This window comes from Enoplosus armatus, chromosome 22, assembly GCF_043641665.1.
Source record: "Enoplosus armatus isolate fEnoArm2 chromosome 22, fEnoArm2.hap1, whole genome shotgun sequence".
Taxonomy (NCBI): domain Eukaryota; kingdom Metazoa; phylum Chordata; class Actinopteri; order Centrarchiformes; family Enoplosidae; genus Enoplosus; species Enoplosus armatus.
Window position 1 is genome coordinate 17180306 of NC_092201.1, and position 14109 is coordinate 17194414.

Here is a 14109-nt window from a genome sequence, read left to right on the forward strand (position 1 = left end):
AATTTTGGCTTCTTTTTTTTTTCCTCAGAGATTTAGATTTACTCCAAACCAATAATTGACTATCAAAACAGTTGCAGCTTCATTTTCTAGCGATCAAATGAATCAATCGAGTAACCGCTCACTGGTGATGTCTGCCACTCAGAGGATCACTGATTCAGTGATCCTCTGAGTGGCAGACATCACCAGATGATCCTCTGAGTGGCAGACATCACCAGTGAGCTATTTGCACCGTACTAAACCAGGTCTGGCTTGGTGTTTAACGTAGAATTTCCAAGTTTATGTTATTTGCAGCGCACTGGTTTACTGATTTGGGTCAGTGTGGATGGTGTTTGTGGTGTGCTGGGTTTTGGTACCTGGCTGTGGAGCTCCTTGTCCAGCTGGCTGATGCCCTGTGCCAGCTTGGCCAGCTGCTCCGCAATGACAGCATGGTGAATGGCCTGGGCGGTGTACGTCTTCACATCAAACTCCTCCGCCAGGAAGTCAGCGTAGCACTCTGCAGACACAGCAGCGCATTCCTCAACACCATCAGTGTATTCACACTCATCACAGTTCACAGTCCTCCTAAATATCAGGCTCGATGTCTATTGTAACTAGGACAAAACCCAGAAGTTGTTGTTTTTCTGTTGTTTTTCTGCTTCTCTCCAATCATGTCAATGGGCTGAGCCGGGCTTCATTCAACAGACTGAATCAGAGCGGTGAAGACCGGTGTTACGGTTTATGGAGTGACCCTGTTAACTGGAGACTTTCAACCGAATGCGTCTGTTGTTGTCGTAGTTACGACAGCTGTTGAAAGCAACTTGCTCTCTTCCTGTTTTCATCAAATTCCGTAACAACAAGCAACGTTCGAAATGTAACTGAGTGTCAGTATGTGACACGTTTCCTCAAACAAGACTCGGTGTAACGACGACAACAACTGACGCATTCGGCTGAAAGTCGCCAATTAACAGGGTCACTCGTTAGACCGAAACACCGGTCTGCATCTTCCTTGCTGAGGTCCACAGAGTAAGTTTCTGTCACCAGTGTAATGTATACGTTACACCAATGACACCAACAGCAGCACAAATGAGCAGTGCGGCGTGCATTTCATGTGCCTAAAACACGTTTTCAGTAAATGTCACTTAATAAGGACAAACGCGTCATAATAAACGAAATACGAAATGTGACGTGAACAGCTGGTTAGCTCGGGAAAGCGCTTTTGCAGCACACACTTAGCTAGCTGCGGGGCGAATGTGGGAATTTGACAAAGCCGTTGATAAAATGTTTTAGAACTGTCGGCGAACACCTTAAAATACGGCGCACATCACCGCTGCCCCTCAGAAAGCTGCTTTTACCATCTTTCAGAAGTGACTTCGTGGAAGCTTCTCTCCCGTCCTCCATGTTGCTACTTCCGCATGTGACGTGTAAACGGAGAGACGGGACGTAGCCGTCGCACGAGCCTTAAAGGGACACGGGTGAATTTCCGGACTGAAGTCCCTGAAGATGCTTCTTGACTGTTGTCCCTTACAAATGTGGAATTGTCTTAAACAGTCAAGGTTAAGGATTACAACATCCTTGAATTTAGAATGTTGTGCCAAATTACGTATTCTCATAAAATAAGATAATCCTTTATTAATCCTTCAGCGGGGAAATTTGCATTGTTACAGCAGCATACAGGATAGTGCAATAGCAAGAGACATAAGTAGAAAAATCAAGATATAATAAATAAAAACAATAAAGACCATTATTAAAAAAAAGCTACTAAAACTCAAAAACAACTACGATTTACAAACTCACAGAACGAAAGAAAGAAAGGTAAGGGAATTATACTGTATTGCACATAGAGAGATGTAGATATTGCACCATTTGCCATACATTCAGAAATATGTGGATCGTCCATTCCGGTGTGCGTGGTCTACTGGGAGCAGAGCCGATTGTAGAGCCTGACAGTGTCTTTCCATCATTTAGCCCGGTCTCTCATGTGAAACTTCTCTCGCCACAACTATCTGGTACAGGCTAATCGGTGATGTTAACTTTACTTTACACCGTACACACCACCAGCAATCATCGCTGAGTGTGTACTCTGTCCAGGAAGGGATGTGTAGTGTTCTGCAAGGGATACAAATACAAGTAAAACACTGTAAATACTCTGTGGGCAGGAAAAAAAAAGCTCCCAATCTCATACATGCATACATGAAACATACATTCTGTTTACAGTACCACGGTCCACTTGCAGTTCTGCACTACAGTAATCACTGTGTACTGTATTGATATGCAGTACAACAATACTGTAATGAGAGTGGATTTCTTACCTATTCTTATTTCGTAGTCCAGATGATGGACACTGCTGTGAACCTGCTGAGGTTTGGTTGTACTCTCTCTGACCACATGGTCAACCAAAGTGACCTGAATCTCATCAGAGATTATGGCCCTCCTCCTCCTCCTCCTCTTGCTATACCTCTCTCTCCTACGTTGGCATCCAAAACAGAAGAGCTCACATGTGGCCCTTTTATTACTAAAGCTCTGGCTGCCTATTGAACAACTGTGCACAAGGGAATTCAAGAAAGCTTCTTAAGTCTTCCTGGGTGAGTAGTTCAAAGGTTTTTCTTTTTTGCACACAGTGGTCTGCATGAAAATGGAAATAGCCATCTGTCTCACCAAGACCCTGGTGATAAGCAAGTGAACGAAGGGGGACTTCCAGTGTTTTGGTTGCATGAGTGCGTTTTGGATGTGAGATCGTAAAGAGAACTGTGTGAAGGGCACTGTTGACATAAGCGGATTAAGTAAGTCCAATTAATTTCTTTGTGTTTTTGGGTGCCTTGTGGCCTCGCAAATAATAACAGTTTTCTCTAAGAGGAAGAAATTGGAAGTCGTGTGATGTTGTTATAGCAACAGGGAGGCAAGGAGGAGGTTGGGTGGACGGTAGAGCGTACAAAGTGCTCAACTAAAGCCATGTTATCATCGCAATACATGCACTTAAACTTATCAACTAAAGGTAAGGGAGAGAATTTCAGAGTATGATCCAAGTTCAGACTGATTTCCTGCTTTGACAGTTTTGATAACCAGACATCAGATAGTGACTGGTGTGTGTGTGTGTGTGTGTGTGTGTGTGTGTGTGTGTGTGTGTGTGTGTGTGAAAAGCATGTTTCACAGGGAGACAGAAACAGACTTTACAAGTGGCTGCTGTTGCAGTTCAATGGAGAGGACCTGCTCACCATTACTGTACAAGATCCCATCACCTTAATGCAAAATGCACAAGTTCACAGACGCTCGCTCTCTCTCTGTCTGTCTATCAAACACCTGTATTGCTCACAAGCTCGACTCACAACAGTTGACTGGGTGCCAATGGGTCTGCAGTGTTGTGTGTTAATATAATTCCTCCCGCCGGGTTTGGAAGCCTGTCTGAATGGAAATCACTTGCTAATCCTGCTGCTAGCCTTTGCAGATGACTCTTCTGGTAAAAAAAAAAAAAAAAAAAACCCAGACCCTCCCAGGACCCAGGAGCATGCAGGTCCTTCACCTGCTTACCTATGTAAAGCTTGAGGTGCCTATAGTGCTGCCCAATTCATACGAAACAAACCAGAATTAAAGAGATAAAATGAACAAACAACTAGCAAAAATGTGCAAATACTAAATAAAGCAAATATCTAGAATAATCAAACAATAAGTATAACTGTCAGAGGTCCCCATCAAGAGGTCACATGATCACACCTGAGACCTGAGAGGACCGCACAAGGCCTCCTGGATGGAAAAGACGCACCACCCTCAGGTGCAATCACTTCACCCAAACAAGAGGCCATATATGCTGCCTGGGGGGACCCTTTGACCTCAGCCATGTTGTGTGTGTGTGTGTGTGTGTGTGTGTATGTACTTTCATTATTGCTCACACTCTCTGTTGAGATAGTTGACCTTATGTTAATCGTTTTGTCCTCTCTTTGCAGAGATTAAAACACACGCCTCACAAAGACATGAAACAAATGAAGAAGAAAAAAACTACAAAAAAAACAAACAAACAAGCGAATAAATTGTTTCAATTAATAGCTCTTACATACACCGAACGATGGCAAAGGTACTGCAGTCCCTTAGAAAAGGTAATTGGGGCGAACTTGGTGTCATACGTGGAGTGGATCTTCCCATTTTGGAGCAAACGCTGCTCTAAAAGGACCACACACAGGTATGTTTTTTCAGCCAAGACAATGAATCGTGATTCTCCTGTATTTTAGCACCTCTCTCCCGTGCGTTCATTATAATTTGCCTCCTGGGCGTCTTGCTTATTATCATACTGTTGTGTGAATTCAAGTGCTTTGCAATGTTATTGGTTGTCCTTGAGCTCTGCTAACTACATGTTTGTATTATGTGCTCACCTGATTCTTTGTTACCCGTGATCCCTCCCGCCATCTCTGTCGCAGACAAATACTCTGGAGAATCAAACAGCGTACACACTTTGAATAGCTTGCAGACACCTCCTCCCTCTGTCCCTCTGTCTCTCTCTCTCTCTCTGGACTGCACTCTCCTCGAATCATCGCATCTCTCTGTCTTTAATGAAAGCTGTAATGGTGTGAAAGTATGCTGGGAAAATGGTGGGTACGCCTTGTTAGCCCACAGCCAAAGCACGCACAAGTTTTAACCCAGGCGCAGTCTCCCATGTGCCAACAGGGTGCCCCTGGAATGCGTGTGTTTGATGTCTGTGTGTGTGTATGTAATAGAGCAGGGAAGTCAACCTAATCTCTTATCAAGACAAAAGGTTTTTGTGATAGAATTAGATGGTGTATCATCTACAGGGATACATCAGTTCGGCTCATTTGTAATCTGGACCTTCACCATGACCTTTGACATTGAAAATAAACAGATGTAGTGACAGCTGTCTACCACAGCAGGGCAGTATTGTAAAGTGCAGTCTCGGAAATCAATTGTATTGTGCGTGTGTGTGTGTGAGGGAGAGAGAGCTCAAGTCAGAGAAAAAGACACAGGGTTCCTCACATCTGCTAAAACCACTGGTGTAGGGTTGGAGGAGTGTACAAAAAAACTGATTACCCTCTCTGAAATTTTGATTGTTTGTGTCAGTATCTGACCTCTTCAATAAACAAGCGATTGATTTCAAAGAAACACGGGCTTCAAGTAGCTCTTTTGTTACACGTCTTTCACTTTTCAAAAGGTTTTGATAGAAACAACAAATGTTCCATAGGGTTCAAATCTGGGGCCAGTTGTATCTAACTTTTTTGTCACTGCACCATCAGAAAGTCTTCTGAGAAACATGAAGGCCCTTTCCAGCAGTTGCAGCAAATTATATAAGACTTGCAGAAACCTCTACAAGACTTGAATGCATTTTGAGGCAATGTTTAACAACGGTCTTGCTAGAGTTGTGAATGTGGTTGCTTCCTGTGAAGCTGATGGGGTCAATATTCTGGGCCATTCAAGAGAAACTTGGGCTTCAAGTAGCTTATTTGTCACGTCTATCAGTTTTTAGGGAAGAATTCAGAAAGTTTTGGAAGAAAAAGTGTTCCACATGGGTCAAATCTGGGGCCAGTTGTATCTAACATTGTTTTCACTGCACGATAAGGAATCTCTGGTGCAATCCACAGAGAGACAGAGACCATCAGGGAGCCACTGTTGTTATTTTTGGAGGAAACTCTGGCTTCAAGTTGCTGTTTTGTTACACATCTTTCACTTTTCAAAAGGTTTTGATAGAAAAAAATGTTCCATAGGGTTCAAATCTGGGGCCAGTTGTATCTTGCTAGAGTTGTGAATGTGGTTGCTTCCTGTGAAGCTGATGGGGTCAATATTCTGGGCCATTCAAGAGAAACTTGGGCTTCAAGTAGCTCATTTCTCACATGTCTATCAGTTTCGAGGGAAGAATTCAGAAAGTTTTCATAGAAAAAGTGTTCCACAGGGTTCAAATCTGGGGCCAGTTGTATCTAACTTTTTTGTCACTGCACCATCAGAAAGTCTTCTGAAAAACATGATGGCCCTTTCCAGCAGTTGCAGCAATGTATTTCTAACTTGCAGAAACCTCTGGACCGATCCACAGAGAGTTGGGCTTCACGTAGCTTGCTTATTAGATGTCTTTGACTTTTCAGGGAAGCATTCAGTTCTAAAACGGTTTTCCCTGACCGGGAATCGAACCCGGGCCGCGGCGGTGAGAGCGCCGAATCCTAGCCACTAGACCATCAGGGAGCCAGTGTTTTTGTTTTTGGAGGAAGCTCGGCCTTCAAGTTGCTCTTTTGTTACACGTCTTTCACTTTTCAAAAGGTTTTGATAGAAACAAATGTTCCATAGGGTTCAAATCTGGGGCCAGTTGTATCTTGCTAGAGTTGTGAATGTGGTTGCTTCCTGTGAAGCTGATGGGGTCAATATTCTGGGCCATTCAAGAGAAACTTGGGCTTCAAGTAGCTTATTTGTCACGTCTATCAGTTTTTAGGGAAGAATTCAGAAAGTTTTCGAAGAAAAAGTGTTCCACAGGGTTCAAATCTGGGGCCAGTTGTATCTAACTTTTTTGTCACTGCACCATCAGAAAGTCTTCTGAAAAACATGATGGCCCTTTCCAGCAGTTGCAGCAATGTATTTCAAACTTGCAGAAACCTCTGGACCGATCCACAGAGAGTTGGGCTTCACTTAGCTTGCTTATTAGATGTCTTTGACTTTTCAGGGAAGCATTCAGTTCTAAAACGGTTTTCCCTGACCGGGAATCGAACCCGGGCCGCGGCGGTGAGAGCGCCGAATCCTAGCCACTAGACCATCAGGGAGCCAGTGTTTTTGTTTTTGGAGGAAGCTCGGCCTTCAAGTTGCTCTTTTGTTACACGTCTTTCACTTTTCAAAAGGTTTTGATAGAAACAAATGTTCCATAGGGTTCAAATCTGGGGCCAGTTGTATCTAACTTTTTTGTCACTGCACCATCAGAAAGTCTTCTGAGAAACATGAAGGCCCTTTCCAGCAGTTGCAGCAAATTATATAAGACTTGCAGAAACCTCTACAAGACTTGAATGCATTTTGAGGCAATGTTTAACAACGGTCTTGCTAGAGTTGTGAATGTGGTTGCTTCCTGTGAAGCTGATGGGGTCAATATTCTGGGCCATTCAAGAGAAACTTGGGCTTCAAGTAGCTTATTTGTCACGTCTATCAGTTTTTAGGGAAGAATTCAGAAAGTTTTGGAAGAAAAAGTGTTCCACATGGGTCAAATCTGGGGCCAGTTGTATCTAACATTGTTTTCACTGCACGATAAGGAATCTCTGGTGCAATCCACAGAGAGACAGAGACCATCAGGGAGCCACTGTTGTTATTTTTGGAGGAAACTCTGGCTTCAAGTTGCTGTTTTGTTACACATCTTTCACTTTTCAAAAGGTTTTGATAGAAAAAAATGTTCCATAGGGTTCAAATCTGGGGCCAGTTGTATCTTGCTAGAGTTGTGAATGTGGTTGCTTCCTGTGAAGCTGATGGGGTCAATATTCTGGGCCATTCAAGAGAAACTTGGGCTTCAAGTAGCTCATTTCTCACATGTCTATCAGTTTCGAGGGAAGAATTCAGAAAGTTTTCATAGAAAAAGTGTTCCACAGGGTTCAAATCTGGGGCCAGTTGTATCTAACTTTTTTGTCACTGCACCATCAGAAAGTCTTCTGAAAAACATGATGGCCCTTTCCAGCAGTTGCAGCAATGTATTTCAAACTTGCAGAAACCTCTGGACCGATCCACAGAGAGTTGGGCTTCACGTAGCTTGCTTATTAGATGTCTTTGACTTTTCAGGGAAGCATTCAGTTCTAAAACGGTTTTCCCTGACCGGGAATCGAACCCGGGCCGCGGCGGTGAGAGCGCCGAATCCTAGCCACTAGACCATCAGGGAGCCAGTGTTTTTGTTTTTGGAGGAAGCTCGGCCTTCAAGTTGCTCTTTTGTTACACGTCTTTCACTTTTCAAAAGGTTTTGATAGAAACAAATGTTCCATAGGGTTCAAATCTGGGGCCAGTTGTATCTTGCTAGAGTTGTGAATGTGGTTGCTTCCTGTGAAGCTGATGGGGTCAATATTCTGGGCCATTCAAGAGAAACTTGGGCTTCAAGTAGCTTATTTGTCACGTCTATCAGTTTTTAGGGAAGAATTCAGAAAGTTTTCGAAGAAAAAGTGTTCCACAGGGTTCAAATCTGGGGCCAGTTGTATCTAACTTTTTTGTCACTGCACCATCAGAAAGTCTTCTGAAAAACATGATGGCCCTTTCCAGCAGTTGCAGCAATGTATTTCAAACTTGCAGAAACCTCTGGACCGATCCACAGAGAGTTGGGCTTCACTTAGCTTGCTTATTAGATGTCTTTGACTTTTCAGGGAAGCATTCAGTGCTAAAACGGTTTTCCCTGACCGGGAATCGAACCCGGGCCGCGGCGGTGAGAGCGCCGAATCCTAGCCACTAGACCATCAGGGAGCCAGTGTTTTTGTTTTTGGAGGAAGCTCGGCCTTCAAGTTGCTCTTTTGTTACACGTCTTTCACTTTTCAAAAGGTTTTGATAGAAACAAATGTTCCATAGGGTTCAAATCTGGGGCCAGTTGTATCTAACTTTTTTGTCACTGCACCATCAGAAATTCTTCTGAGAAACATGAAGGCCCTTTCCAGCAGTTGCAGCAAATTATATAAGACTTGCAGAAACCTCTACAAGACTTGAATGCATTTTGAGGCAATGTTTAACAACGGTCTTGCTAGAGTTGTGAATGTGGTTGCTTCCTGTGAAGCTGATGGGGTCAATATTCTGGGCCATTCAAGAGAAACTTGGGCTTCAAGTAGCTTATTTGTCACGTCTATCAGTTTTTAGGGAAGAATTCAGAAAGTTTTGGAAGAAAAAGTGTTCCACATGGGTCAAATCTGGGGCCAGTTGTATCTAACATTGTTTTCACTGCACGATAAGGAATCTCTGGTGCAATCCACAGAGAGACAGAGACCATCAGGGAGCCACTGTTGTTATTTTTGGAGGAAACTCTGGCTTCAAGTTGCTGTTTTGTTACACATCTTTCACTTTTCAAAAGGTTTTGATAGAAAAAAATGTTCCATAGGGTTCAAATCTGGGGCCAGTTGTATCTTGCTAGAGTTGTGAATGTGGTTGCTTCCTGTGAAGCTGATGGGGTCAATATTCTGGGCCATTCAAGAGAAACTTGGGCTTCAAGTAGCTCATTTCTCACATGTCTATCAGTTTCGAGGGAAGAATTCAGAAAGTTTTCATAGAAAAAGTGTTCCACAGGGTTCAAATCTGGGGCCAGTTGTATCTAACTTTTTTGTCACTGCACCATCAGAAAGTCTTCTGAAAAACATGATGGCCCTTTCCAGCAGTTGCAGCAATGTATTTCAAACTTGCAGAAACCTCTGGACCGATCCACAGAGAGTTGGGCTTCACGTAGCTTGCTTATTAGATGTCTTTGACTTTTCAGGGAAGCATTCAGTTCTAAAACGGTTTTCCCTGACCGGGAATCGAACCCGGGCCGCGGCGGTGAGAGCGCCGAATCCTAGCCACTAGACCATCAGGGAGCCAGTGTTTTTGTTTTTGGAGGAAGCTCGGCCTTCAAGTTGCTCTTTTGTTACACGTCTTTCACTTTTCAAAAGGTTTTGATAGAAACAAATGTTCCATAGGGTTCAAATCTGGGGCCAGTTGTATCTAACTTTTTTGTCACTGCACCATCAGAAATTCTTCTGAGAAACATGAAGGCCCTTTCCAGCAGTTGCAGCAAATTATATAAGACTTGCAGAAACCTCTACAAGACTTGAATGCATTTTGAGGCAATGTTTAACAACGGTCTTGCTAGAGTTGTGAATGTGGTTGCTTCCTGTGAAGCTGATGGGGTCAATATTCTGGGCCATTCAAGAGAAACTTGGGCTTCAAGTAGCTTATTTGTCACGTCTATCAGTTTTTAGGGAAGAATTCAGAAAGTTTTGGAAGAAAAAGTGTTCCACATGGGTCAAATCTGGGGCCAGTTGTATCTAACATTGTTTTCACTGCACGATAAGGAATCTCTGGTGCAATCCACAGAGAGACAGAGACCATCAGGGAGCCACTGTTGTTATTTTTGCAGGAAACTCGGGCTTCAAGTTTCTCTTTTTTACACATCTTTCACTTTTGAAAATGTTTTGATAGAAAAAAATGTTCCATAGGGTTCAAATCTGGGGCCAGTTGTATCTTTTTTTCTTTTCCCAAATATTTTAATTGAAAGCTACAATACAATACTTTCAATTTCATAAATACAAATTGCGTTTTCTTTTCTTTTTTACATACATATATGTACACAGTCACATATGCAAAACAAAACAAAACAGAAACACTCTGATAAAAATGTAGAAGAAAATAATTAAATTAATTTACAGAGTGCCACATAATAAACAGTGAACAACTCCCCACCCACGTCCCCACTCGGTTCATCACGACCAACACACATACTACTGGTTATTCATGTAATATAAAATGTACAACAGTAACAGGCACACATTCAATCAGGTAGTACCTCTAAATTAGTGAAATAGGAAATAAAGGGTTGCCATTTGTGAAAAAAATTGACTGTACATCCTCTCAACGTATATTTAATTTTCTCAAGTTTTAAAAAAAAACATGACGTCTTTAAGCCACCGGGAAATAGATATTTAGCAGACTTCCAATGCAACAATAATAAACGTCTTGCTAGTAAGGATGTGAAAGCTATAATATCCTTTTGTGTAGAGTTAAATGAAAGTGAGGGGTCAGGAATCCCAAATATAGCAATCAGAGGGCAAGGTTGAATATTTACCCCAAGAACAGTGGACATAACAGAAAAATACCCCGCCCAGTAACCTTTCAGATCAGGACAAAGAAAAAACATGTGGCTAAGGTGACAAGGAGAGCCATGGCATTTATCACATTTGTCTTCCACTTCCGGATACAATTTAGATAGTCTAGACTTAGAGAAATGTGCCCTGTATAAGACCTTAAATTGAATAAATCCAAGACGAGTACAAGAGGTGGTAGATCGTACCCTCTGTATGGCCTGTTCCCAGGTCTCCTCATGTATTTGTATTCCCAGTTCCCCTTCCCATGTATACTTAAGATTAACATTTGGATGGGTACTAAAAGCCAAGATAATATCATACAACTTTGAAATGATTCCTCTGTGATGAGGAATAAATATTAGCATGGATTCCCACTGGTGTTCTGGGGGTAAAGAGGGGAAATTAGGGAAACACTTAGTAACAAAATTGCGAGTCTGAAAATAGCGAAACAGATGAGTAACAGGGAGGTCATAGCGAGATGACAAATCGGCAAAATTATCAAAGACACCATCTACATATAAATCTTTGAATTGTGTAATACCCTTGTCATGCCACACTGAAAATGTCGAGTCCGAAAGTGATGGAGGAAATACATGGTTATTATTTAGAAGACCCGAAGAAGATGCAGCTACAAATTTATAGTGCCGTCTAAATTGAAACCAGATTTTGAGTGTGTTAAGAACCACTTGATTAACAGTATATAGAGAGGGTTTTGTAGGTAGAGAGGAATAAAGTAGAGCAGGTATAGAAGATCCCTTCAAGGAAGATAGTTCCAATTTACACCAAGAGGATCCAGGAGATTTTAACCAGTAGCAAAGTTTATGGATGTGGGTCTTCCACTAAGTCTGCATCTTTGCAGTAAAGATTTACGAACCCTAGGTGACTTCCCTCCCCAAATGAAAGAACCAATTATCTTGTCCAGTGAGTCAAAAAAGTGTTTTGGCAGAAAGAGAGGAATTGACTGAAATAAAAATAGAAGTTTTGGTAAGATATTCATTTTAACAACATTGATCTTGCCGATTAATGAAAGGGAGATATTACCCCATCTTCGAATATCAAATCTAATCTTTGAGATGAGAGGAGTGAAATTAGCTGATGCAAGGCAAGATAAAGAACGAGTCACGTTAATACCTAGGTATTTAAACCCCGATGGACTAAATTGAAAAGGTAAATCTGACTGTTGAAGATGACGTGCTGCAGTATTAATGGGAAAACACTCACTTTTCCCCAGATTTAATTTATAACCTGAAAAGGTGCTGAAGTTCTCCAGAATACTTAAAACAGCAGGGATAGAGCATGTAGGATCAGTTATGTACAATAACAAATCATCCGCATACAGCGATAATTTATATTCGACTCCATAACGGGTGATTCCCTTAAATAAGGGGGAAGATCTTAATGTAATAGACAAAGGCTCGATAGCGATGGCGAAGAGCAAAGGAGACAAAGGACAACCTTGGCGACATCCGCGACCAAGAGCAAAATAATCAGAATAAACATCATTAGTATGGACACTGGCTTTAGGGGACGAATAAAGGAGACGAATCCAGGAGATAAATTTATCACCAAATCCGAATTTCTTCAAAACTGCAAACAAGTACTCACACTCTACCCTATCAAATGCCTTTTCAGCATCTAAAGAAATCACAAGTTCAGGAAGTTCAGTCGAATGTTCTGAATAAATTATATTGAAAAGTGTACGGGTATTAAAAAACAATTGACGTCCCTTTATAAAACCATTTTGCTCTTCAGATATAATATAAGGAAGCACATTCTCTAAACGCGATGCAATTACTTTAGCCAACACCTTAACATCAGCATTAAGCAAAGATAATGGTCTATAGGAACTACAGGAGGTTGGATCCTTGTCCTTTTTAAGAAGGAGAGCAATAGTGGCTTGTGTCAAAGTTGGTGGTAATGAACCACTTTCTAAGGATTCATTGAATACAGATAAAAGTAGTGGTGCCAATTTACCAGTAAATGTTTTGAAAAATTCAATCGGAAACCCATCAGGGCCAGGGGCTTTGTTAGATTGCATAGCTTTAATTGCATTTGATACTTCTTCAAGGGAGAGTGGGGAGTCCAGTTGCATGGCAGTATTAGTATCGATGACAGGATTCGATAGGTTCAAATCTGGGGCCAGATGTATCTAACTTTTTTGTCACTGCACCATCAGAAACTCTTCTGAAAAACATGAAGGCCCTTTCCAGCAGTTGCAGCATTACATTACATTATTATTTCGAACTTGCAGAAACCTCTGGACCAATCCACAGAGAGTTGGGCTTCTCGTAGCTTGCTTATTAGATGGCTTTGACTTTTCAGGGAAGCATTCAGTTCTCAAACGGTTTTCCCTGACCGGGAATCGAACCCGGGCCGCGGCGGTGAGAGCGCCGAATCCTAGCCACTAGACCATCAGGGAGCCACTGTTGTTATTTTTGGAGGAAACTCGGGCTTCAAGTTGCTCTTTTGTTACACATCTTTCACTTTTCAAAAGGTTTTGATTGAAAAAAATGTTCCATAGGGTTCAAATCTGGGGCCAGTTGTATCTTGCTAGAGTTGTGAATGTGGTTGCTTCCTGTGAAGCTGATGGGGTCAATATTCTGGGCGACTCAAGAGAAACATGGGCTTCAAGTAGCTCATTTCTCACATGTCTATCAGTTTCGAGGGAAGAATTCAGAAAGTTTTCATAGAAAAAGTGTTCCACAGGGTTCAAATCTGGGGCCAGTTATATCTAACTTTTATGTCACTGCACCATCAGAAAGTCTTCTGAAAAACATGAAGGCCCTTTCCAGCAGTTGCAGTAGAGTATTTCAAACTTGCAGAAACCTCTGCAAGATTTGAATGTTTTTGAGATACGTGGTTCTCACAGGACAGCGACACTAAATATGATGATCTTATTGAATATGAGGCATTGCTGGAGATGAATATACCCAACAGTATATAAAGTAGGTAAAATGAGCTCAGCATTAAATATCTACAGCATTAAAATGCAATATACAAATTAATGCAGCGGTCATACTAATCCAGAAACATCATAGATAATTGACAGGGACCATTTTACTGCAGAATGAGTACTTTTTCTTTGGATACCTTACTTAAATAAGGCTTTGAATGCAGAACCTTTACTTGCAATAGAGTATTTTCACAGTGTGGTATTGCTACTTTTACTTAAGTGAAGGATCTGAATATTTCTTCCACCATTGGATTTATCCTTAGGGCTCCTTCAGAGCCTTTGGACCAAGTCCCATTTAAGTTTTTATCTACCAAAACAGCTTTGCTTTTTTGGCTCCGACGTCTGCCAAGAGAGTCAGTGAAGTTTCTACTCTCTCTGTGGCTCCCTCTTGCCTCAGGATTTGAGGAGAGGGTGATACGT

At 41.9% G+C, this 14109-nt stretch overlaps 1 protein-coding gene and 6 non-coding genes across 8 annotated transcripts in view; all 7 read right to left on the bottom strand.

Moving 5' to 3' along the window:
* The window catches only part of cog5 (component of oligomeric golgi complex 5), a 58158-nt gene extending 56781 nt beyond the window's left edge, over nt 1-1377 (bottom strand). For both annotated transcript variants that reach the window (XM_070928779.1, XM_070928778.1), the window contains exons 1-2: nt 1332-1377; nt 354-493 (exon numbers count right to left, since the gene is read on the bottom strand). In XM_070928779.1, coding sequence (XP_070784880.1) covers nt 354-493; nt 1332-1377 — 186 coding nt within the window. The remainder of the gene's footprint in view (nt 1-353; nt 494-1331) is intronic.
* A 4701-nt stretch (nt 1378-6078) lies between these two features.
* trnae-cuc (transfer RNA glutamic acid (anticodon CUC)) lies at nt 6079-6150 on the bottom strand. The gene has a single exon. It is a non-coding gene; the product is annotated as a tRNA-Glu (tRNA).
* A 497-nt stretch (nt 6151-6647) lies between these two features.
* Nucleotides 6648-6719, bottom strand: trnae-cuc (transfer RNA glutamic acid (anticodon CUC)). The gene has a single exon. It is a non-coding gene; the product is annotated as a tRNA-Glu (tRNA).
* Nucleotides 6720-7738: 1019 nt separating this feature from the next.
* Nucleotides 7739-7810, bottom strand: trnae-cuc (transfer RNA glutamic acid (anticodon CUC)). Its single transcript has one exon. It is a non-coding gene; the product is annotated as a tRNA-Glu (tRNA).
* Nucleotides 7811-8307: 497 nt separating this feature from the next.
* On the bottom strand, nt 8308-8379 carry trnae-cuc (transfer RNA glutamic acid (anticodon CUC)). Its single transcript has one exon. It is a non-coding gene; the product is annotated as a tRNA-Glu (tRNA).
* A 1019-nt stretch (nt 8380-9398) lies between these two features.
* On the bottom strand, nt 9399-9470 carry trnae-cuc (transfer RNA glutamic acid (anticodon CUC)). The gene has a single exon. It is a non-coding gene; the product is annotated as a tRNA-Glu (tRNA).
* Nucleotides 9471-13083: 3613 nt separating this feature from the next.
* On the bottom strand, nt 13084-13155 carry trnae-cuc (transfer RNA glutamic acid (anticodon CUC)). Its single transcript has one exon. It is a non-coding gene; the product is annotated as a tRNA-Glu (tRNA).
* Between the last annotated feature and the right edge of the window lie 954 nt (nt 13156-14109).